Source organism: Genypterus blacodes, unplaced genomic scaffold (genome assembly GCF_046128005.1).
Source record: "Genypterus blacodes isolate CSIRO-AG114 ecotype Tasmania unplaced genomic scaffold, CSIRO-AGI_Gbla_v1 ptg000032l_1, whole genome shotgun sequence".
In the NCBI taxonomy this organism is placed as follows: Eukaryota; Metazoa; Chordata; class Actinopteri; order Ophidiiformes; family Ophidiidae; genus Genypterus; species Genypterus blacodes.
Genome location: NW_027466845.1, coordinates 3,360,868 through 3,386,403, shown reverse-complemented (window position 1 = coordinate 3,386,403; position 25,536 = coordinate 3,360,868). Strand labels below are relative to the sequence as shown.

General features: G+C 49.8%; 1 protein-coding gene across 1 annotated transcript in view; it reads right to left on the bottom strand.

Annotated features, from left to right (window-relative positions):
* Positions 1–25,536, bottom strand: part of robo2 (roundabout, axon guidance receptor, homolog 2 (Drosophila)) — a 155,185-nt gene that overhangs the window by 121,958 nt on the left and 7,691 nt on the right. The window contains exon 2 of the mRNA XM_076146433.1: positions 19,645–19,971. Coding sequence (XP_076002548.1) covers positions 19,645–19,971 — 327 coding nt within the window. The remainder of the gene's footprint in view (positions 1–19,644; positions 19,972–25,536) is intronic.

Here is a 25,536-nt window from a genome sequence, read left to right as displayed (position 1 = left end):
CAAGCAAACCCTCCATCCTCCATCTGCACTCAGGGCACCCACTCTCACTTAGCAGCCACACCCCTACACACACACACCCCACACCCCTACACTGTCCTCTCCATGTCCACTTAACAGTCCACACACATCCAAGATTTGCACACCCAGGCAGAGCACTCACCAAGTGGGCCTAGCCCCGGCATGGCAACAAGCCCCGCCCGTCCGTCTGTGCCGCTCGCCCTGTGAGCCGGCGCATCAGGAAATCTGTCAGCACAGAGGCGGAGGAGGGGCGTGCTGTGTTGGCTCTGCTACGGTGACACAGAGGTTCCATAGTGACTCCACTGGCAGACTGATGGGTCCCCGACTGCTGCCGCCTGCCAATTGGTGTGTCCCTGCTCCAGCACTGTGTGGGCCCAGAACCACCGTTCGGCAAACCCGTGGAGACGTCATTAATATGTAAGTGTTAATAGGTGGAGCTACACACTAATTGCAGGCTGGAACGGGATCGTGTTTAATATTAGAATCCATTACGCTCCGGCTGTTGCAAGCAGAGGCAAATGAATTAAGACAACACATTATTTACCCGTGCACGGGGCAAATAGAGAGTGACAGCGCCGAGAAGGCTGACACTCAACATGGCAGCTGTTGCTCACATCTGTTGGCTCCCATATCTGCGGCGCTTAGCGGCCCTTTGATACGAGCTGCTCCCGTAATTAGTCGACTTCCCTCTGCCTCTGCGCTTAGCCAAAGCTACGTGGCTGCAGAGCAACACAAAGGCTGCGAGAGACGGAAACTGCAGCTTCACTTCAACCAAACAATTAAAGAAGCTGGCGACATGAAACTAGAACAATAAATATGAGCCAAACCAAGCACAGGCAAAATGTAAACAATTTGTCAAAACTACTAATGAACGACTGTGAATGTAATTTAGATAAACCTCTTTATCTGCCTATCAGTGTATGCATGATGACACACACTGTTACCAATTAAAACAGTGTGTGGGCGCAACAGAATTCCTGTGTGACATCTATATCCACTAACAGACTGGAAATACATTTAAATGAAACACAAAGATTAGATTTAAAGAACACACACATTTCAGGAAACCATTTCTTTCTGCGTCTCCTTCCTTTCACCACGTCGTCCCTAATGAGCGTGTCACTGGCAGAATTAATTTCTTACTGTTTAATTGATCCCCCAACAGCTCTCATCCATCATAAGGCCGTTCAATAAGTTACTCTTTTAATCTGTGTCGGCCCCTCATCATAGTTCTATAGCACAGGCCATTACACACACACACGCGCACGCACACGCACACGCACACGCACACGCACACACACACACACACACACACACACACACACACACACACACAGGCATCTTTAACACATCCTATATCTAAACACTGACACAGCATCGCACACACAAGCGTGCACATACTGTGTGTGTTTGTGTGTATATATGGTTGAATCAATTCTACTTCTATTAAATATGCATCCAAACAAGCGGAGCCGTTCATGCAGCGGCGGTTCAGACTTGCCGCTTGCACCAGGGAGCGCGTCCGACATCTGTGCCACATTAAGGATTCCTGCCCGAGCTCACGAGCGACTGTAATATTCACCAGGGCCAGGAGAAAGCGGTGTAATTGGGGATGTGTTTAGGATGTCTTACTATGTCGTCGTGCCGAGCTAAAAGCTAACAGCGATGCACTTTTTCTGAGGAATGCAAAAATATGTATGTATGCAGCACCGGCACACAAACAGCCAGGTAGGGGGAAGAAGATAACACCATAACTTTTACTCCTTGTAAAAATATATTACCTCCATTGGTTTTAATAATGTAGTGTTATGAATATTTAGATGTGTTACAGCGGTAAATAACGTTTACTTAGGTGTGCTATGAAAATGAGTAATGCGTCCTTGGCAGGTTGTGTAACCAGAACCATTTGGCCACAGAACACTCGCTCGGCTGTGCGGCAGAGTAATGGCCGCCTCCTCTTCAGACGGCGGAGCCATTGCGAGCGCCTCGTCATGTATCAGCACCCGCCGACGCCCATCCCAGGGGCGACCGTTGCGCGCCGCGTCCCGTCCCTGACACGCCAACATAACGAATGGCCCGACTAATGAAGGCTTACTAATTGATTATGGAGAAAACAGAGTATTACTCACCCGATGACGGCGGCTCCAAGGGGTGTCCGGACACTTTGTCAATGTTCTGTGTTTTCCATCCTGTCCAGCCCAGAGGGTCTTTATATCGACCTTCTGGCCAGCGTGGACAACTCGCGAGGAAGGAAGTGTATTACATTCTAATAATTCATTACTCCCCGCCTACTTTACAACACGCCGCCTTACATCATTCTTCGCTCATGCAATCCATTCACATTAATTCAACAAATGAACGTGTTGTACATCCTCGCCGCGGGCTTAAACCAAAGCCAACCAGGTGTGTCCGCCAATGATGAGAGCGAATGGGGGGGATTTCAAAGCTTTATACTCTGAGCAGTTGTTCACTGAAGCAGGCGAAAGCTGCTAAGGTGGGAGGTGTATGTAGAGGGCCATTGTCTTTGATTAACTAATTAGTAGACATTATCAAGACTAAACTGAAGTCATTACCAGTGGGCTTTAGTGAGGAGGCTCGCATTTCCCAACGGACCAGGGAATAGACCGTCTCCCCGGCTCTGCCCGGTCCGCCACAGCCCGGGTCACTTATTCAATCTATAACTACTAATTTGTTTTTTTTAATGAAGCTCTAATTGACTTTGGGTGAGGAGAAAGCGATGTGGGCTGATCCACTTTGTATGATTTGATTGTGAATCAGCGATGTGATGTAGGGATTCCAGACAATGAGACATGTTTTATTCAGACGGCTGACCCCCTCTGCTGAGACCACTTTGGTTCATTCACTCAGTCTGCATTCATGTTTCAGTCCCATAGAGCGAACTGTAGGTACTCAGTCTGCAGCATACTAGGGGTTAAACTGCAAAGACATTGATATGGACTCAATACTCAATACTAGTAATTGTCCTTACTGTGATTAAAGGCTGAATCAAAAGGGGGTCTGCGGCTCTCTGAGGTGTTGCGTCATCACAGTAGGAGGCCAGTCTGCCCACTGAGACGGAGTCATAGTACGATTAAAACGTTTACAAGCCTGAATAAAGAGATTTACAGGCGCAGTACTGTAGGTCGGTTAGTCTGACTAAGCGTTTTCCAATTTGTGCCAGTTTCAATCGCATTAAGGTTCTTGATCGCAGTATAATCAAAGTTTTAAGGTGAATGTAGCTGTGCTGACTGATTTTGAATGAAAGAAAACAAACACCGGTACCTGCTGTTATCCATCATGAACTAACACGCAGCGTCAAGTCTAGCTTTTGTTCATGGAATGTCAGAGGAAGTGCGAGACACAGGGCCTGCAGATGCTCCCCGTCACCCTCCAACGCCAAGCTCAGACAAGGAGTGTCCTCAGGCTTGCAAGCCGGGGCCAAACCATAATCAAGAAATGATTATAATTCACTCTAATCACATGAGAAAGAGGGCAAAATGACTGAAATTAAACACAAAGATTGCTGGCTACAACTTCAGGGGCCGTTGGGGATACGGGAACTGTTATTTTCTGCAAGTGTTTCTAATATATGTTTACTGTAGTGGTGCGCTGCCAATTAAAGCGCTAAGTCGGGGGGGAGTGCCACAGGTTTACAGGGTAGCACCACACACAGAGGCGCACAAAAAATGCTCTCATGCTGTGGCTGCATAATGAGAGGGGGAAGGAGGGGGGGTGTTACAGGCCGAGCACGCTCCCAGTCTGGGCGCATTAGACACCTCGGCTACAGCGGTGGCGGCGTGCTGAGAGAAGGAGAGGAAGCGAACTACGGGCCCCGGTCAGAAAGGGACGTTCTGGTCTAATTGAGTCCTTTGGGCCGCGGCTGGGCTGATCAGAGACTTGTTACAGGAATCCGGTTTCATGCTTTCCAAACAAAGAGATTTCAGAGGAGGGATTTGTCCTCCCTTGGGACACAATCCTAACCTTTCTGTGATTCCTGCGGTTGCCTCTCGCTTGTTTGGCCTTGTGTTCTCTCTTCTTTCTTAAATCCTATTACTGCAACAATACGGAAACACTGCGGCGGAGCCCAGCGAGCGAGCGGGCGTCCGCACAGCCGCCGCCGCACTGTTGCCGTGCTGTCAGTGTGAATACCGGACCTGATTCTGTGTCCGTGCTGCTGTCTGCTCGCATGGAACCGTAGCGTGTCTGGCTTCCATATGGGTTTTTTTTCAGATGGTAACGCTGACTCATCAAAGCGATCACAGCCTCTGCCGCCGGTTGAAGGATCAAAGAGAAAATCGTTTGCACTCAGATGCCACATATCCTAAAGCCTTTACTCAAACCAAAGAGTCGTATATTGATGGAGTACATAAAGAATCGATGAAGATGCAAACATGTATCATCGCTACGGTAATTAAATTATTCTGACATGTTGGGAAAGATGCTTATTTGCTGTTTTTCTATAAGGAATATCAGAGTCTTAGATCTATACGTGGCTAACAAGCTGGACTGCAGTGTGTCAATACAACAGCTTTGGAGCGGTTGATTGGTGTGTGTGTGTGTGTGTTTTCACTTCGGACCGGGCTGTTTCCCTCAGCGTCCCATCTTTGTGCCGAGCTCAGCAGAACATGTACAGGCTACAAGATCTCTGTGTACGGAACTCACAGATATGAAATTGGTATTGATCCTCTCATCTTCTCTCTTCTGTCCCTTAGTTAGACGGCACATAAGCAGATTTCCCAACACATCGTTAGTTATTTAGTAGTTTTCCCTTTAATGTGCCAAACTGCGATGGCCACACTCACACAGCTGCCATTTAATGAGAGTAAAATAAAGAGAGAAGACGCTGCTCCTACTTGGATGAATGCTCACAAGTGGCCCCTGAACATAAAACAACGAGGTGAAATGCAGCTTTCAGTACAATGGCCCAGATGAAGAACATTCACACGTCTACAAAGAGATTCCTGGGAGAAAAGCGTGTTTTCTTGCTCGTATTCTCTCTCTCTTTGTCTCGGTTACTGTTTTTTGTCTCTAAACAATACCTGGGAGACTGAAAACAACAAAGACAAACGACTTTGCTCTTTGAACGACACGTCAAGCCTCTCCCTCCAGTGGGCAGAGGATGTCCGTGTTTCTTGCTCACCCCCCTCCCGCAGAGGCATTAACTAGTGAGAGCCGGAGACGAGACCCCCGCCGAGCAGGAGAGGCCGGGACAAACACGGGCAGCGTGCGGGCTACAATAGGAGCGAGGCCCACTCGAGTGGAGAAGTTCATAAATAAGACTGGAGAGCAAAGAGAGGAAGAAGATGGGACACTGAGCAAACACATGACAGAGAGCCGTCTGCCCCTCCAGGCCATCACTCACTACACAGAGGGCCGGGGACATGGAGCTGGAAGAGGGAAGAATAACACGATAGTTCAGAAGATACAGCCAAGAAATGCAAGAAACACAATTTTAAAGCTGTTGAAAACTCCAATCTGTGCTTCCATTTCTGTGGTGTAGAGAGGAGACGGATGGGGAGGAGGGACATAGGGGCGACACGGGGGGACAGGCACAGCGCCTCGTCCACCTGATGCCATAACGCCGCCTCGCACGGCTTCCCTTTGTAGCCGCAAGTGTTGGGCGAAGAAGAAAGACGGACACAAAGAACAGACAGGACTCTCGGCAGGACGCTCTTTGTGCCGCGGACGGTCGCAGACGGCGGGACAAAGCCGTCAGCTGCCTGGACACCTCGTTAGCCCGCTCCCTGCAGCTCTCACATGGCAAAGGGCTGACTGTCGCCCCCCTGCTGGGCCTGGCTCACTGCTACGGTGGAGACACACAACTCACATCAAATATAGGAGTGTGTTGACGACTGAGAGAGAAATACGGCCCTATAAAACACACCTGTTCTCCTGAAGGGGCACACCCGTCCTCTCCCAAAGCCTTGTCATGCATATTTGCTTAGGTTTGTCGGTTGATCTATTCAGATGATGCTCTTTCTTTCTGATGCTTTCTTTCTCTTTTTTCCTTCTGCCCTTTTCCTGCCCACATCTGCACCGACGCAGGAACGCTGTGCATACAGGGTTTGACTGAGGTGGAGTGTTTTGATGACGAGAAGAACATGAAGAAGCAGTGAACACGTATCGAGTCATTCCGACCGGAGCAGAGGTCAGTTGGTCATGTAGAATGTACAAACTACAGCACATAATCTACATGTTAGACTAGCTGTGACAAACTCAAAAACAGATTAACGATCACCAAACACAACATGGATGAGTCCGAGAGCGAAACACAGAGGCGATTTTAATCATATTTAAGGAAAACAGCAGGCGGCGGGTTTGCAGCCATTTTAATATTGTGGCTGTAATTGTTATTAAGTGGGTTGTTTCCTCTCAGCAATTCAAAAAGCCTTTCGGATGTTAGCTTGGGACCAATTGACAGATGAAATAACAGAAGACAGCGTGAATAACAGATTCCAGCACTTTAAATTGACACATGGGTCGGTGCTCTTCCACAAGGGAATAAATTATTTTGACATTCTAACGCTCCTGAATTTTCTACTCACAGTCTTCCAAAGGCTGTTTGAGGCTGTTTTTCTATCACCAATGGGCTGATGCTGCTGGAACGCTCTGGAATATTAAGCAGGGTTAGTGCTCAGCTCGCTTGGACCAAGTCAAATAAATATGCAGAAATTAGTTCCAGCTTCGTTCACCATATAAGGAAAAAAAAGAAAAGCCCCGCCAAGTCGATGCACCAAAACAAGCCCATTCACCACACACACACACACACACACACACACAAACACACACACACACACACACACAAACACACACACACACACACACGCGCGCCGCCTCACTCCGGCTACAAAGCAACGCAAAGAGAATTTCATATTGACACAAATAAATAAATACATGTGTGGAGCTTTCACAGTCACAGAGCCGCACACGAACGCAAAGGGGGGGAAATAAACAAGGATAAACACACAGTAGATCGTATTAACATGGACGCACACACACACACCGCTGATAAAATAAACAGGCAAAGACATAAATATCCCAAACTACATTGTATGTATACACACACATGCATGTATACACGAACTCCTCCCCCGCCACTCAGTCGCATGGCAGCCATTACAAGTGATGATGTACCAGAAGGCAGCAATCAGTCAGCCTGGCTGCGGCCGCCTCCCATGCATCAGTCTGTACGTCCCGTCCCATCCAACAGCTGTGGACTCGTATGTTACTGTCCCTCTACCTGTCACTGTCCATCCCCGGCACCCGGCCCACACCCATCAGCCCGCCCCCGCTGCTTTTTTAATCTGTTCGCACCCCCGAGGACCAAGGACGCTTCAAAATTACAGTGAGGAAAGGTCACCCCATCCAATTAGAGCGTCGTCAGGGAAGCACACTCCAGGGTCACTCGCTGAACCCTTGTAACACATTGTAAATCCAAAGAGGCGGCCTAAGAAGGAACGCACACTCTTCACAATACAGAATGACTGACTGATTGCACCGCAGGTAAGGGAGGGTGTACTGTGGATGAGGAAGTGGTATGAACCGTCGTCTGGATTGATCCAATCTGTGACGGCATTTATAGAAAAAGAGCAGCGATGGGTTTATTCCCTGAAGATGAACCACATTATCATCAGTCCATGTATTGACCCTGTGACGACCCCAAGGTTCAGATCAATCAGGTCTCCAATCAGGATTAGATCAAGCTGCCCTCTGAACCTTCTCATCATTCGTGTGGCCTGCTTCCCTCCATGACTTGGCAACATGGACCATAGAGGCAGCAGGGAGTGGGAGGGCTAGCGGAGCCTGGCAGAGGAAAAGGGGGTAATGAGAGAGAGAGGGGAGTGGGGGGGCAGGGGGAGGAGGGGGTCAGTGAGCTTTGAGCCTCTCGTTGGCTGATCTTTGCCAATTAGAGACAAGTGACAGGCCAGCTACACACTCACCACACAGCTAGACCATGGCCCTGCTCTGAGCCCCAGGACCCCACAGTACAAGCCTGACTTAGACCCCAACAAGACCCAAACACTCCCCCCACGAACCCCTAAATATCCTCCTACCACAACCCCCCTCACTCCAGACACACACTGACGCCAAAGCAGGGAAGAGAGGAGGCCTAACACAAAGCCAGCTCTCCTCCCTGCTGTCCCGCTTCCTTCCTATCCAGAAGGAAGTGGCCGGCCAAGCAAAGCTCTCTGCCTGACGCCGTCACGGTCGGCCAACTCTGTTGACATCTGACGTTGGCGAGAGTTGCCGTGACGACCTGGCAAAATCCATTGACCTTTTGGCCCCGCGGATCAAAACTTGTAAACCCCGCGACGGGAGGAAGCCAAAGCGGCAGAGTGAGGGAAAGGTGGAGCCGGGGCTTTTTGATTTGAAGGGGAAGAGGAGGCGAGGCTGCAAATCACCGCTGGCAGCAGCTGAGGACACCGCGTTGCCTTCCAGAGTGAAGATAATGGCGCAGTGGCTTTCCAGTGTACACGAGGGGAGGTGGTAGGGCCACCAGGTTGGGAGCTGTCAGGGCTCCGGCTCAGGCTGAGTGATTAATGAGAAAGGTCGCCTCACCGCGGGAAGCTAAGCCGCACGTGCCGCATTGGGGGCAACAACCTAAACACTTCCCACTCTATTGGACACACCGCCCTTTCACAAAGAGCCGGTAAATACACGAGGTCATCCCACCAACATATACACGACACCATACAACACGAGAACATGCCTGGTTAAAGAACACTACAGCAACATTTACTGTGTGCACCCTCTCATTTACCCTCGGCTAAGGAGGAACAAGGAGGAAAGGGAAGGATGGAGGGAAGGAAGGAGGAAAAGAGAAACAAGAAATGGGGAGATGGAAGATGACAGGGAGGACTGATGGGGGTTGAGGGACACCCAGCAGGGGGTGGGACAGGACAGCCCTCCGCACGTCTAACGTCTGCCACTCAACAAAGTTAATGATGCCATGTTCCTGGGCCAACCACCCCCCCGCTGTGTGTGAGGCAGACAGACAGTGAGTGAGTGAGAGAGAGCAAGTGAGAGTGAGGGAGAGGGAGAGAGAGAAAAGGAGAGGGAGAGAGAGAGAGAGAGGGATAATGTGTGTGTGTGTGTGTGTGTGTGTGTGTGTGTGTGTGTGTGTGTGTGTGTGTGTGTGTGTGTGTCAGAGGCAGTGTTGCTGGCACATTAGTGAAGTCAGAGGCAGTGAGATGCTCTTGTGGGTCTGACTTTAGGGGGGTTGGGAGTGTGAACAGGACTCGATTCCACGAATATTTATGAGAATCAACACCCCAACTGGCACATTTGGGGGATTTTGAGATGGATGATGTCTCGCTTTCTCCCCCATTCCAATATCTATGTCACCTCCTCCCTCATCCCTATCCTTTATTCAGTTAAGTGACTTATTAAAGCTTATGAGAAATTTAACAAATTTTATTAGCAGTCAGAGATGTTTCATAGCGTGGAGGGGAGAGGTGCGACCCACTGGGCGCTGCACTGTAATTGTTAATAATCTAGAGGTTTATGGGACCCGTGCTTAGATAAGGGAGTGACAGAGGAGGGTGTGGGGGTGAAGAATGGCAAGACACAGAGGGGAGATAAGAGAATTTGGTCTCGCACTGAGCAAACAGAGGGATTGTGCAAGATTTAAGTGCAGGAAAGTCCTACAAAGCCAAAAAAGCAAAAGCCTTTTATGTGTAACAATAAAGGGGTCATGGTGAACAAACAGAGGGTGAAGGTTTAGAGACGTCGGGATATCAATCTGGCCGCAGTTTGTCACTAAACAACTAATAAGTTTGGTCGCGACTCAGTTTGGAGGTTAGTGTCGCAACAACAGAAGTTGAGCACAATAAGTATGAATCAATGGACAGATGCTCATATCCTTTAGCCTGTAATGGAATCACGGCTGCTCTCCCTGCTCTGACACAGCCATAACCCCGCCTTCCACCCACATCTCTCCCTCCATACATCTCCCAATAACACCGGCCTAACTGTATTAGCAAGCGCACACTCCAGATACTCCCCAGACTGCCAAACGGACCCGTATCAAGCTCCGTCTTCAAGCTGCGGGGTCAGATGATGGTCAATCGATGGTCAACCTGAGGTCACATCCAGGGCCCTGTCGGAGGTCAGCCTATCTGGGCCCTGAGGAACAGCCGGGGCTATCAGCCAGCGGCAGTACAGTGAATGGAGCAGAACGATAGGCGCGTCTCCTCTCTGTCTGAGGATCTGATAAGGACACTTCCTCTTATCGTCTAATTAAATGTTTGATGTTAGACCGCCGCTTTATTAAAAACCACAGATTGGTCGCTCATGGAGACAATTACCAACCTGCCCACAATATTTCTAAATTATACCTCATCCAGCGAGTTCTGCTTGTTCCACATTGAGGCGAGTGGGTGTACATGTGCGGGGACGCAAATTACCGAAAATAGGCAATTAAACAAATAACACATTAGTTGCGCAGACTAATAGCGGACTAATTGCAGATGTTCCCCACTCCACATGTTCAGAATAATATGAATTTCCATAACCACCCCTGCACGGCACACGCAGCCAAATCGATATTCATGAAGTGTCAGAGCCATAATTCACGTGTCTGTTCCACACCAACACCACAGGGACCTTTAAAAAAGACGGGGGAAAAAAGTGAACATGTAAATTTCACAGTTAATGCCTTGGCCGTGGCTTACGTTGGCCAATTAAGCTGTTCCTTTCAGCTCCATTACAACGCGGCGTCTTGGGGTTCATTTTTCCCCTTACTGTGCCATTTAGGCCTCAAACAGGCAAACGTTTGGCGTGCCAGTTGGATGACGAAGAGTGAGTGCTCGTGTGTGTATCGTGCTCTAATGCCTACTCTTGTGTGTTTGTGTGTAGATATGAGAATGCCTGCGTGTGCCTATGTGCTTTGTGTGTTCCAGACATCTACGCCTGTGCTCCTTTGTGTGCAGAGAGCTGATTTGTGCGTGAAACAGGAGAGCGTTAATGGCTTTTAAAGATCGGTGGAGTCAAATGAGCGCACTCATCAGTTAGCCACTCACCCCGTGGTGATCACTCAGTGTCGTTAGATTTCATTTCCTGAGGAATAAGGAGATCTCTGTGGATCCAAGACAAATCCCCGCAATTATAGCCACGCTTAAGATGATTCACTGCCTTCATTTCTGTCTCATTGGGAGGTGGAGACTGTGTTCTATGGCACTATTGAGTCGGTATGAATTAATGTAACAACAGAAAATCATTTGGAAGTGCATGAACAATGAGATGGATTTCCTTGTCTTCTCCTAAAGCATTGCCGCGGACCCTCCCCCTTCTTATCAACACAGCAAGCACAAAACAGACAACTGCCTTGAACGCACACACACACACACACACAAACCTGACATGGGAGGCACCTGCAAGTCCATTGACAGCTTAGCCCTGGACAGTGTAGAGCACAGGGGCCAACAGCAAGAGGCAGGGAGATAAGATTCTGCTTAGCATTTGAATTGGGTGTTCTGATTCCTATTCAGTTGGCCTTTGGCTATGTTGGTGCTTAAGTGGTCTGGGCGAGTCACTGTCTCGTCTCCGCAGTGCCAACCCATGCTCCGGCTCGTATCTGGCACGTCCGTCAGTCTCCTTGTCGGTCCGTCCGATTGGCTGGATGAGTGTCTGGCTGGTTAATAATCAGCCTGGCTAGCTGTTAATCGTCCTCCCAGCTGCAGAAGCAGGTGGCCACACATACCACAGCTCCCAGTCTCATTCGCCATGTGATGTCATCTGCCTGCACCTGGTCGTACAGCATTATACGTAGCTTCCCTCTATGAAATCACATCTCTGCCCCTCTTCCCCTGAAGCTGTGGACCTCAGCGTTCATTTTCCCCATGAGTAGAGAGAGGATGTGTGCTGCGGAGCGTCAAAACTCTGTCCCCTTCTTCACACCCACCGAGCCTGGGACTGATCCCAGAGCAGTTGGGCCGCGCTCCACGCTGACATAGGGAGCCATTAGCTCTGCAACACACAAGGTCACCTTCAACCAGACGCAGCAGCCACCCAACTTCCTCTGCTGATACGGCCAGTGGATGCAGCGGCACAGTCACGTAAAGGCCAGACTGTAAAACCCAACGGAACCGCAGCTGTCCTGCAGGCCGCACGCTTAAACACTCAATGTGGCTTCTCTTCACTTTGGAAGCTGATGGAAATGCTCAGAGTATCGCTTTCAAACAGCAGGAAAGGAAATGAGAGGGAGAGGAGAAAGTGAAAAGGAGGCTGGGACAGATGGGGAGAGAGAGAGAGAGAGAGAGAGAGAGAGAGAGAGAGAGAGAGAGAGAGAGAGGACTGGACGATCCGGTTTCACCCCTGGTCTGCAGCTGTTGAGGGCTTCTGGTGGCTGCTAGGTGTCGCTTACAGCAGATGTAACTGGAGCCAAACACAATATCTGTCCACGCCATCAAGAGATCAGCGAGTCATAACACATCCGGACCCTCGATAAGTCTGCCAAGGGGCCCGGGGCCAAGTGGGGCCTGGGTGACGCTTTAATGAGCTTCAGATAAAACATCCATTACACACATCAATTAATGGGAAAGGAACCAATATTCTGATTCAAGATACTTTGATCAAACACACATAAAGGAAGCAGACCTTTAATTTAGTCCATCAAGCCGGCACCTCACACACAAATACATAATGTGAGCTTAATATCAGAGGTTTAATTCATTTATCCCCTAAGCACAAAGCCACACGGCAGACTTAAGAGTCCATTACAACCTCTGAAGTTCACGAGGTCAATTGCATTTTGTGTTTTAACTCAATCTACTCCCTCCCTTCCCTTGTTAACTTCTCTTCTTCCAAACAATTCAGCGGCTAATGAAGCAGCAAATGTGTCTCCCGTGTTCCTGGAGTGCAGATTTAAGGAGGTAAAGGACTTCACATTTGCTCCAACTACAACAAAAGCCCAAACCTTCTTCACCTGCGCCTTGGGTATTTGTGTATGTGTGTGTTCCAAGGGCATAATGGAGCACAACAGCTTCCAGGAGGACGGATCCATCAGAGCGCCGGCGTGCAGGTGACAGTTTGAACCTGGAATAAACAGGCGGAGTCTCGGTCCTGGCCGAGTCCGGACACATTCCCCAGATCGATCCAGCGCTGCAACTCTGCAGTGTTACGCAAGGGCATGTATGCGTGTGAATGAATGTGTGTTTAAGGGTGTGGGTGTGTGTGTGTGTGTGTGTGTGTGTGTGGGAAAGTAACCAAAGAAATAATGGGCATTTGAACCGTGAACATCGGCAATGAAATAACACACCATTCCACACACCAGAGGGTGAATCAATTTCAGCGACATTCGATTCAAACCCGTATCAGCTCGCGCCTCGACTTCTCAGCCCTCAGCCCTGTCACCTCCTCCCAAGCTCCCGATGATGGATTACCGTCTCTGGCAGTTTCAGAGGGTCTCAGGGAGGGAGGGCGGGAGAGAGAGCGGGGGGGTCGGTCACTACAGGGACACATTCATCGGAGGGGACTGCTGGGTTAAGGAATTATGGTTTGACAGAGATCTGGGGCGGATAGGAGAGGGCAAAAGGTTCTTCAGGGGTCAGCGGATCCAATCCCAGCAGGACTGGACGGCCGCGCCACCCTCAGAATACAGCGGCCTTCAGGGATTTGATCCAGGGGTCACATTTTCCCATTAATATTATGATCGCTCACTTGTTCCCGTCGCCTAGTCGTCAGCAAATGGAGCGGTATCAGACCAACTCATCTAAATGCTGGAATAAAAACACACCTCTGCAGCAATTTAGAGTGAGACTCAGCGTGTTAGGTTATCTACACGCAGCCCTGCACAACTGATTAATAGACTGATACGGCGGGGGGATTTATTTTCGTGATCATCAAGACGGAATCTGCTCACCGAAAAAAACGCAAGCTACATTGACCTGAATTAATTATATCAATCAGTCAATATTAAAACAGAGATGAGAGCAGGAGCTTCTTCGCCATCCTGCGTTTTGGGGCGGATCAATAATCCGGCAGCAGAGAGTCCTAAATTATTTACGGCTGAGTCTACATCTCAAATTGAGGGGAGAGGAGAAGAGGAAGAGGAAGAAGAGGTTGAGCAGAGTTCATTTGGTAGAACTTGTTCTCACTTTATATGACACAGCTGCCAACTGGTGCGATATACTGTAGGAGCCCAAGATTTATTTTTACAGTGGCTGCCGAAGGAGCGGCGCCCGCACTGTGGAGCGCCGGGTGACGTGACACGAGGGGCGGGGACGCAAGGAGAACCGGGAGAGAGGACAGACAAAGCAGTGGACCTGCACAGTAGGAGCGGCGAGGCCATTAATAATTGTGTCGCCATTAAGAGAGATAGAGAGAGAGAGAGTGTGTGTGTGTGTGTGTGAGAGAGAGAGAGTGTAGGGTGTATAAAGGAAACACAGACAGAAGCCGGTGCGACGGGTGCTTCATCTTGCCGGGCGCTAATGGGCGTGAGAAGCGCCTGGCTCAGCGTTCTCCGGCTGACGGCTCACTCCTCTGCCGAACGGCCCTGTGGCAGCCATGACTGAGCATCGCACGCACGCATGTTCCTACACTCAAAGGTGACACCATGCCCCGGAGAAGAGGGCCGGAGAGAGGAGGAGGGAGGGAGAGAGACAGAGAGAGAGAGAGAGAGATGGGTCACTGCGCCATCCTCTCACCGCCTCCTCCACACCTTTTCCTGTCCTCTCCTGCTCCTTCTACTCTCCTATCGCCGCCATTCATCAGCCGCAGAATACCACCATGTTGTATTTGTGTTTCTACGACATCGCCACTTCACACTGAAAGTACCGCAGACAGTGAATCTCCCTCTCTGGGATAGCGGAGGTCAGGGCTGGGACGCAGGAGCCCGCTGAGGATAGTGAAAGTGCAGTCTCAGGACGAACCATGTGATTGTGATGCTTTGTGTGCGAGTGTGTGTGTGTGTGTGATAGTGGAAGGTCAGAGTGCTGGTTGGGGACTGCGGGGCGCTCTATGATTTATCTCCCTGTGACAGCTTCTTTCAGGATTTCTCTTCCATTTCTATTTCTGCAAGCCCGCCTCTTTACTGCAGCCACAGAAGTTTGCTCTGTGGCAGGAACTCCTTGTTTTCTGTGCCTATCTACGCCCGATAGACGCGATAAGAGCAATCTGCCTGCTGCTGTATACAGCTGGAGGAGTGTGTGTGTGTGTGTGTGTGTGTGTGTGTGTGTGTGTGTGTGTGTGTGTGTGTTGAGCCCTGATAGATAATGCTTTTCTTCACAGAGGTCAGCAAACTGGAGCTGCGCAGTCACACAGCTGACACATTTAATCAGGGGATTTCTCTCCCCCTCTCACACTTTATCAGACAAAGATATTCCCCTCGCCCTTTTGCCCACTCTCGCCATCTTTATCTCTTATCGCCAGACAACATTCCCCACTTTTTGCGCCTGCATCTATATTTTTCTGCCATTTGGTTCCACTCCATCTTTATCGGCCGAACTCGATCACCCCTCCGATGAAATGTCAACCATTAACTTCTCAGCACGATACCTGCCGGCCTCCGCGGTCCAATATGCGGCGGTAATCTAAACCATATTCAAAAAGCACATCAGCCTGTTTCCTAACCAGCATGCATCATTAATGTGCCTTAATGGTTGCATTGTTGCTGCTTTCTTCATTACCCTTCATTATTTCTCAAGGACTTCAGCGCAGATTAATCCGCGGCCTACCGGGGTTTATATACGAGAGCGAGGGCAGATGTGTGTGTGTGTGCCAGTGTGTGCCAGTGTGTGTGTGCGTGTGTGCGTCAGTTGTTTTGCGTGCACTTGTCACTCCATTTTCCCATTTAAGAAAGGGAATAATGAGTCGGGATGAGCTTGTGAAAGGCTCGGCAGTGCAGCTCAGCCTGACTCCCCACCTGGCCCGTCGCTTTATTAGCTTCCCATCACGCTGGACACAACAGGAACAGCTTGGTATCCTCCTCCTCCTCCTCTCCTCTCCTCTCCTCTCCTCCTCTCTCCTCTCCACTCGCACCTCTCCCAACTCTATTTTTCCGCTAATTACCTTGTTGTACGAGCACCAAATGCTACCTAACGATTTGCTTAATTGCAGAAGTGGTACATTAGATGATATCAAAGGACCTTTTTAAAAGTCATCCAATCCCATTTCAAGCGGCATTTAGAACCAACCAAGACATCTGTTTAGTTCCTGCGTCATTTGCATTTTTAAAGGTTACAAACTGAACGGAGCCAAAAGAAATGACAGCAGGATGAGTTCTACTTCTTCCGGATTCCTACGTGTCCTCGTTCCTTTCAGACGCCTCCTTCCTCCTTCCCCCCCCTCGGGTAATCATCGCTTCCCCCACATACATGTGTACAACGTACGCCGACGCATCAGAACGCCTGAGTCACATCCGACACTGGATTAAAGCTGCAGCCGCTCCCCCCCCCCCCCGCTCACATGTGCATGCTGGTCGTCCACCTGAAGAGATTGGGGCTAATTAACATTTTCCCGTGGATCCTATCGCCCCAGGTGTGCCGTGTCACACTTACATATACACAGATATCTGCAGCACCAGCAATTTATTCAGCAGCAAGCTTTTCTGACACAGGCTTCACAATGATTTATGGACCTGCTCATTGACCCAGTTTATTCTGAGAGGAGAAAAGGGGGCACATCTTGTCTTAGATGCTGCAAATCCATGCATCCAACCCGTGAAGCTGCTCCGGACTCACTTTGGGAATCTGATTACAAAGCGGCCGACACATACATGTACACGCCGGTGTCTTTACCTTTACCGTGTTTACAGGTCATCTATCTTCTGCAGCAACAACAGCTAGAGTCCCTAACCATCTCTGCACTCTACAGGCACTTCATGGGTTTCTTCATCTCTTCCTGAGGCGGGCGTGTTCACCAGCTCACACACACAGTAAGCGACCTGGTCTGAGGACTTACTGAGCCCAGTAAATGCAAGTTTCCCCCCCCCCCCCCCCAAAGCTGGCTGACATAAATAATGCACAGGTACCTCTCAGGGGCCTCTTCCCCCCTCTGCCTCTCTACCCCAACCCCACTCCTGACAGAGTGGTGAGTGTTGCCCAGCTTGATGACCAGCATGCAGCCGCGCCTGCTGCTCACTGGACGCTGAGTTCAATCCTTTTCAGAGCTGCGATTCAATTATCTCACCAGGGTCCTGCTCAACCACTCGTGAACAGAAGGGGGGGCAAAGGTGTGTGCAGGCTTTGAGGGAGGGCGAGGGGTTGGTAGAGGGGGAGGGGGGTCATATCACAAACACACAATGTGGATATAGATTTAAATAGTGTTAAGAGTTTTTCTGTGTGCGATTAGCTGCGGCTTTACAATCACTAGACGGATGTTAGGACCTGATAAAGCTAATCACTGCAGTAAGCCAACGCAGAGGGATTTAACAGCCCACCTCCCTCCGGCCCCCCCTGCCCCCCCTTCAGACCTGGCTGAAGCAGAGAGCCCACGGCCTGCAGCACACAGGAGTGCTCATGAAATGGTACCTGGATCGCGGAGGCTGTCAGGGACCAGTAGGTGCTGAGCATCATGGGAGGAAAAGACCATTTGTTTTTCTGGCTGGGTATATTTTCTTTTGTCAAAATGGCAAAGCAGCAGTGACAAGAGGTACAACTGTGTGATGTGTTTACTCACACTGCTGCCCGGGGCTCCAGCCTGCATCTCTCCATCTTACACCCACTATCACTGCCATCACACACACAACGGATATATGTGTGTGTGTTCTTATTTCTGACCTCCTGATCTCTCCTTCCTCACCTTTGAGCAATTCAAGCATTCTGTGCATATTCAACCGCCCTCGGCTGTTCAAGGCATATATATGTGAGAGAGAGAGAGAGAGAGAGAGGGAGAGAGAGAGAGGAGAGAGAGAGAGGAGAGAGAGAGAGAGTAGGAAAGAAAAAGCCCAAGATCCAAGAAAAAAACAAAGACAGAAAGGAAAGGAAAGAAGAAGAATCTAGAATGTAGAGACTTCATCAATTTTTCATGCTTCTTCATTTAGGGGAGCTCTCTTACAGCAATCAATAGATCAAGCTGCTGTCACACAGTTAGCACCTGGGGGGCTGCTGGGGAGCCGAGGGAGAGCAAGGGACTGGATCAGAGGTAGCCGGTGCTGGGAAGCCAACCCCCCCCCCCCCCTTCTCTCCAGCACACGGTCCATTCTTCTGAAGATCACAAACCTTCTAGCTTCCTAACACTGAAGATCACCGTCTCTGGAATAAGGTCCTGCTTGTTAGCTCCTTTTTATACAGCGGAAACTCTCAAAGGAGCAAAATTTGTCATGAATTATGTATGGAGTCATATATATATTTATAAAGCACTATAGATGAGTAATAGTAGGACACTGCATCATACAGATATGCAGTTTTGATTGAACAATGTTTTTTCAGCAGATTTCTCTTAGCAGCAATTGAGGCGCGGTGTCGAATGCTGCAGACGGAAGACGAAGCAGCAGGATAGTTTGTAAAAATCCTCTAGGATATTTTGGGAAACATCGGATATGTGTGTTTTTGCTGCTGATGGGCTGAACCGGAGACTTTTTCCGGATGCTGACTTCACTCAGACAAACAGCATCTGTCTCATCAGAACCCTGGACGTCTGAAATAGAGACTTTTTGTGTTGTTTCACTGCGATTCCACTGAAGAATAAAGTTGTCTATCTGTCATGCTGGTGATGAAGAACACCGTGTCTTATCTCGTGACAGAGGAAGGATGCGTTTAAGTGAAAACAACAGATATCTGAATCAGAAAAAACTCAAACCTGAGGGTGACATAACATCCTGTCAACACCGATAACAGGCTTCCATTTGGGTTTGGATCTAAAAATGCAGATAAGAAGCTACACACAGAGTCCTAAACATTTAGTAGGAGCTACTATAAGTTCTAGCAGTTAGCAGAAACACTCAATCTTACTAAGTGAAGCGGTTTGGGGCCGATGGGGGTGAAGCTCATTTTCAAAGGTAACTTGATCCACAGCTCAGGTTCTGCCTGTCAGTGTTGACCAACGCTGTCCAGGCACCCTGTGTCAAATGTCCATCAGGACTTTCATCTGTGCATGTGGCTCCGCCCCCCACCCACCTGTGAAAGACCCCCACCGCCCTGCCTCCACGTCTGCCTGCTGTCACGTCACTCTGATGTGGTCTGACAGGAGCTTCATAAGCGACTCAAAGGTCTGCAGGCCACTTCACAGAGCTCATTAGAGCCACATGTTTCAGATTTATCACCGTCTACGCTTCATTATGGTACCAACCTGTCCCACACTGGAGGGACCCGACAGATAACCTAACCTTTCCTTTCTATGTAGGCTGACAGGAAATTATTACATCTGCAAATGGAGAATACCAAACACAGACAAAATCATCGTTCAAACAGACTGTAATTGCCCTTAACAGCTGATTTGTTTTCTGTTATTTCCCACAGTCATAACAAGGTAATTTCCCCATCTCATCTGGAAAAACTATTAGAAGATGTTGACAGGAAAATGAAATAATCCCTCAGTAATATGTAAACCCGGTCTGTCCATCGTCTGGAGGCAGTGAGACTGAGCCTCTCTTCATTTAGACTAATGACTTCATAAATCACGTCCGCTCAGTCACGTTAACAAGACGCCAAAGAGCAGAGGAACCAGGAGATGAGAGTTTGGACTTACATGCTACTTCCAAAGAGGCGTTGCGGCTGACGGCCTCCCCCAGGTAGTTGCGGGCCACACACACGTAGGCGCCCTCGTCCGGTTTGCTCCGCCGCCCGTGAACGATGCGCAGGAAGAAGAGCGAGCCGCTGGGCAGGAGCATGCGGTGGGAGCGCGAGTCGTCCTTGTCCGTCTCCACCCGCTCCCCATCCTTGTACCACTCGATGGACGGGGTCGGCCGGCCCTCCGCCTTGCAGTTGAGCGTGGCGGGCTCCCCTTTGGATACGATCAGGTCAGACGGGTGCTCCACTATCCGGGGCGGGGAGTCCTCCTGGCGCAGACGGGATCCTGGAGGAAGGAGAAAGAGAGACGATGAAGCTTAATAAAGTCTATTTTTATGAAACGTGGACAGAACAGGAGCGTGTTTGAGGTAAATACAACTAAAAGTATTTGATTGACAGCCTATGTAGATTGGAAAGGACGTCGGGGCTACTTTGCAGCACGTATAGATGAAGGGATGTTGTATATGTGCTCGTCTCGGGTTACGAACATGCAGAGGCCATATGTTGAGCCCTGTAATCACCGGTTCAGCCCAGCTAAAGGCGGCCATGTGCTCCTCTCTACCCTGCATCCAAGAGCTTACACATAATTGGACCCAAGAGTGAACACTCAGCGTAGGCATGCAGACAGATTACATGCGAACGATGCACACAAAAACACACGCTTATACTCGGCTTTGGCTTGGAGTCTAAACAAGTCACATCACAGAGTCGCGCTCTACACACGCGACCTGAACTCTGCACGCCGGGATCGTGGCCCCAGCCTAACGTTAATCCCTCCCGTGGTTGGAAATACGGGGGCCAGGTCTTTTCTTAGAGGGCTCGCGGTGGGTGGGTAAGCTCGGCTGCAAAGTCTGGCCTGCCGTGATAATGCTCCTTAGCCGTGGAGATAAGATGATGCGGGCCACACACGTTCATTTACATCACACAGGCTCTGCGGACAAAAGGAACAGCCAAAGATTTTGATCCAACAGCAGAAATCAAAGGCCGGGTGGCTGAGAGGGGGTGGGTGGGGGTGGAGGTTGGAGTTGGGGGGGTTGAATGGGCAATGAGGTAAACTTTGCCCAACAACCCTTTTCCTTTCACTCCCTCCTCTCCTGAGCCACGTTCAATACCGTATCAATAAGTGTGATTCAGTTGGCAGCCAAACGCTCATTAGTTCATCACTCACTGCTTTATTAAGTCCAGGACTGGGCTCTTTGCCTTGAAATTAGCCGTTGCAGGTGTGCGTGTGATTGAGGCGAGTAAAGATGGCGGTGCCCTTCCCCGGGGCTGTGCGGGGTAATGGAGTGATGTGTGTGTTGTACAGAAGTGCAGTGTAGCATACAGGCCTTTGTGCCGATGTAAGGGCTAACTAACTTCTGCGTGGGACGGAGGCCCAAACAGAGGAGGTGGCAGCTCTTTGTTTGGCTGTGGTTTGCACATGTTCCACCAAAACCCTGATACGCCAACACTCTCTGGGGGGGTTGAAGCTGGGACAGGCTGCACCCCCCTCCTTCCTCCCCCCTGCAGGCTAAAGGACGAGCTCAGGGCGAAACACACTCATCAGCACAAAATACACTTCAAAGATCAGTGTGTGTGTGTGTCTGTGCGCACTCACACACACACTGAGAATACATGCATCGACTCTGCAAAAGTGTCCCGGTCGACCATTTGTCTTAGCAGGGATCAGGCATCAGACAGTGGCATATTGACCCCAGAACAGGAGGGAGCCTGTTCTCTCGTCTTCCTAATTTGGGCTAATTCCCTCCATTTCCCTGTCATTGATTAGTGATCAGGCCTGGTGTCTTCCTCTAAGTGAGGCCAAAGACAGGAGGCTTGGAGTGATGGGGGTGGGCAGGGGGGCCACATCACCCAATGATCTGATTTCCTCAGGATAACATGGAGAAGTGCAGATGTACTATAGGTGCTGGTGCTTGAACATCTCTGCTGCTGGCACTTTTTGATGAGCGCGACTCTTTGCTGGCTCTCTTTCAACTCTGCTGGTAGGTATAACCTCGCCAGGAGCCAGTTTGGCTGTCGGAGCGGGGGCACGGGGGCAAGTTTGTATTCTGCCGGTAAGTGACTTAATGAATGAAGCAGTAATTAACACTGTGACATTGATAAATGGAGGGCAAGATAAAGGACGGACTCGGAGAACCCCCACCTCCCTCAGACGGAGTGTCAAACGCACATTTACTCTTATTTCATTGGAGCATCTGCTTCTCCCATAATCCACAGGCCCGGCGGCGGCGGCGGCGGCCCGGCGGCGGCGGCCCGGCGGCGGCGGCCCGGCGCTCAGCCCACTACGCATGCACGCCGCTAAACTATGGCGACCGCATTCGATTTATATCAGTCTAATTTCTTTAAATCCAATTTGTATTCCAATCTACGGCCTTCTAATCACTTAAACCTTGAGTCTCCATCTGTTCGGCTCTTTCCCGTGGAAATGAGCGCAGCAGATGCCTCCACAATTGTCCTTTCACTGCCAGAGAAAGCTGAGCGCGGTGCAACACGGGGGCCACGGGGCCAGACGTGACCGCCTCAGTGTCCTTCCTGAGCCGAGCGAGTCAGGTGTAGAGGTGATGAAGGTTAAAAGCACACCCATATGCTGCGGAATATGCTCTAAAAGAGCCCCATCAATTTCAATCCGCGGGATAATGTCCACATGTGAGACCTTCGCAAGCAAAACCAAGGTGTTCCTATACGTGTGTGTGTATCTGTGTGTGTCCAACTGTTTCCTTCCCCCGGTCTTGGAGATGCCCCCAGATGTGTGCTGTCCAGGAAGATCAAATAAACTCTAATGTATGTCCCCACCGCCCGGCCATCAGACCAGGCTCCTCGCACAAGTGAAAGTCAATATTCAGTTTCCTATCGGGCCCCCTTCCTCACTCTCTTTACGGCAAATGGGCTTTCTGTTGCCCTCTTAATGCGATCATTGGTGCTGTGCAATCAAGTGCTCTCTGAGCTGAGGCGAGTGCACTTCACCGGGTCTCAGGGCGCACGCTCCAATCAAAATGCTGTGTTTCCCCCTGTCTGCAATAACACCACCATTACTTTTCACCACGGCTGTGCAGTCATCCACTCCTGGAGGAAAGCAGGGACCGGAGAACAAACAAACAAGCGCAGAGTGAGAATGAAATCAGAGAGGGATTACTGAGGCAGAAGCCGCTTCTTTCCCCGACTTGTCTTTCAGTCTGCTTGTCTTGGATTCGCCCGAAATTGCACACAGCTTTGCAATGCTGCCACCCAAAAAAAATGGAACACAGTATTTGCTTGTTTTATTGCTATATTGTGGTTCCGTGGCGTTCTATACGGCAGAGATCAGACTGCCTGAGAAACCAAACACATTTTTAGATTCTAAAACAATCGAGTCAAATAGAGGAGAAAAACACTTTCAATCACGACCAGTCAAACAGACTCAAGCTGCACATTGAAACAATAACGTCTCCCCCTGGCTGACCACACATGTAGAGTCTTTTTCTATTAACTTTATCACGTATTTATCCATGTGTGCAACAGAAGGTCAGGCCTTTGATGATCTTTTTGTAATTATTTTTATTAGCTCCCATGAGAAATCCTTGTCCACCGACCAAATCAATACACACACCAGTCTCAGCCAGAGCATAAAAGGAAGGACTCCCCGAAGAGATATTAGTTATTCTGCCAACAGACATGTACGCGTGCTGATCACAGGTAACCAATGGCAACCTCAGACCAAGGCAAAGTTCCAGTCCCTCCATAAAACATCAAACCAGAAACACAAGGTCCAGGGCCGAGATGCGGCAACACTGTGATGTGGATTCTGAGGCAGGGGCGGCGGCGGCGGTATAGAGAGAATACTGAACACCGGCACGCGGAGGGAATTTAAAAACCGCACAAAAGAAGAGTGATGCATTAGATCCATGTTGTCTATTCTTGAAATACATCCTCCCATAGCTCCCACTCTCTGAATCTCCTCAACCTCCCACTCCATCTGCTTCCCTCAAATATGTCGCCGCCTCTCCCTTCCAATATCTTTCCCTCCCTTCCCCTTGATCCCTCTGTTCTGGTCCGTCTTACCCCCGCCGCCCAGGGTGACGAAGTCATATCCGTCATGTGATCGCATGGGAAATATAAGGGAACAACGTTGGGAAACCGGGGGTGGCAATACAATGATGTTCCAGGCCAGGGAGGCGTCTGCTCTGGCCTGCTGTGACACCCGCGAGCAGCCCGTCGTGTACCTGAGATTCATCTTCTTTATGCTGGGGCTGTCAGTGGCGTCACGGCACATGAGCTCCAGCAGAGCCTAATACCAGACACGCAGCTCGTCTCTTTGAGCCGTCACCAAAAACAACCTGCCGTGCCTGTCTGGGATCCATCCCCACCCCTGGGCAATATACAGCCCCCGGAATATACAGCAAAGCCCTCACAGGGAAGAAACGGAATAAGAGACGATGGCTGCTGACGGGAGAGAGCGACTGATTCTAGCTTCATCTGCGTCTATAGCAGGAAGAGGGAAGGAGTGCTTGCTTGAGCCATCTAGCGAGCAGCTCACATCACGGGCTCTGTTCCACATCGGTGCTCTGCTGCCCCCCCCCCCCCTCCCTCCTCCTGCTGAGATCTATACTCTGTAAGCAAACACAAGGGTAATTCTAGGAGCCGCTGTGAACCTCTGACTGCATCCATGCTTCACTCCAACGCATATCAGATAGGATTCCACTCAGAGAGTATTTCAGGCAGGGGTGTAGTGGGGTCGTATTGACTTTGCATCTGCCTATTTGCCCTCTCTCCCCCATGCAGTTATAAAATATAAATAGATAACGGTGGGAAACAGAATATCTGATTCTGCTGCACAGGGTTGCATTTCAAGCACCCTCTGTGTTGTTTCGTGTTGTGTGTTATTTTTCTTTGCCTACCTGCTCTCAGACTCACTCCCCGTTCTATCGCTTCCTATCGAGAGCGAGCGATGCTATCTCTCTCTCAGCAGATGGCCTGTCTGAGACGAGCTGAGATTGCTGACGTGAAACAAGAGACTTAAGAGAGGAGGAAGAAGAGGAGGAGGAGGAAGAGGGGGGTTGGATCTCTTCGGAGGTGTGTTGATGAGGGCTTTGCTCTCTATCTATAGGGCTGATTAGTCTAAGGAGTGAAACGTCGGCACTCTGTGGGACTGTCTGGCCACTGGTAGGGACACTGAACTGTGTGATGCAGATTAAACGATTTCCGATGCCGAGGTCGCTCAGGCGTGCAGCAGGCCGCGCCCCCGCCTTCTCCAGCCTGCTTCTTCTCTTCCTCTTCCTGCAGCCTTTAGCAGAGAGCCTGATCTCAGCCATTTGCTGGCCCGCATCTACGCTTCAGTACAGCTGCAGCCTTGACATTAAAGACGTGAGCCAATACGGAAGAGCACACAATCAAATCTGAGAGGGCACGGTCAAACAAAAAGGGGGAGGGGCTGTATATTTAACAATCTCCTCTTCATCAACATCTTATTGAGGAACTCTGAGATGCTCCGTCAAGCTCATCTGTCTCCTTCAAACATTTTTATTACATCTACACCAGATCTTAAAATTCAGCTCAGAATGTGGTGCCAAGATTTTCGAGGCCAATTTCGCAACAGCTTGAGATCACACAGAGATCAGGATTAATATTTCTGGCTGTGTTAGAGCTTGTGTGTGTATGTGTGTGTGTGTGTGTGTGTGAGTATGCGTGTGAGTGTGTGTGTGTGTGTGTTTCAATAAACTGATTGTGTCTGGTGCATGTAAATGTAGACACAGCCGGCCTCAAAATACATCATCAATTCCATACTTTCAAGTGTGGATTACACTTCCTACTGAAGGCAGAGCAACAAAATGAATGGAACCGATTGATCCTCCCTCAAGCATTGTAATCTCTTTAC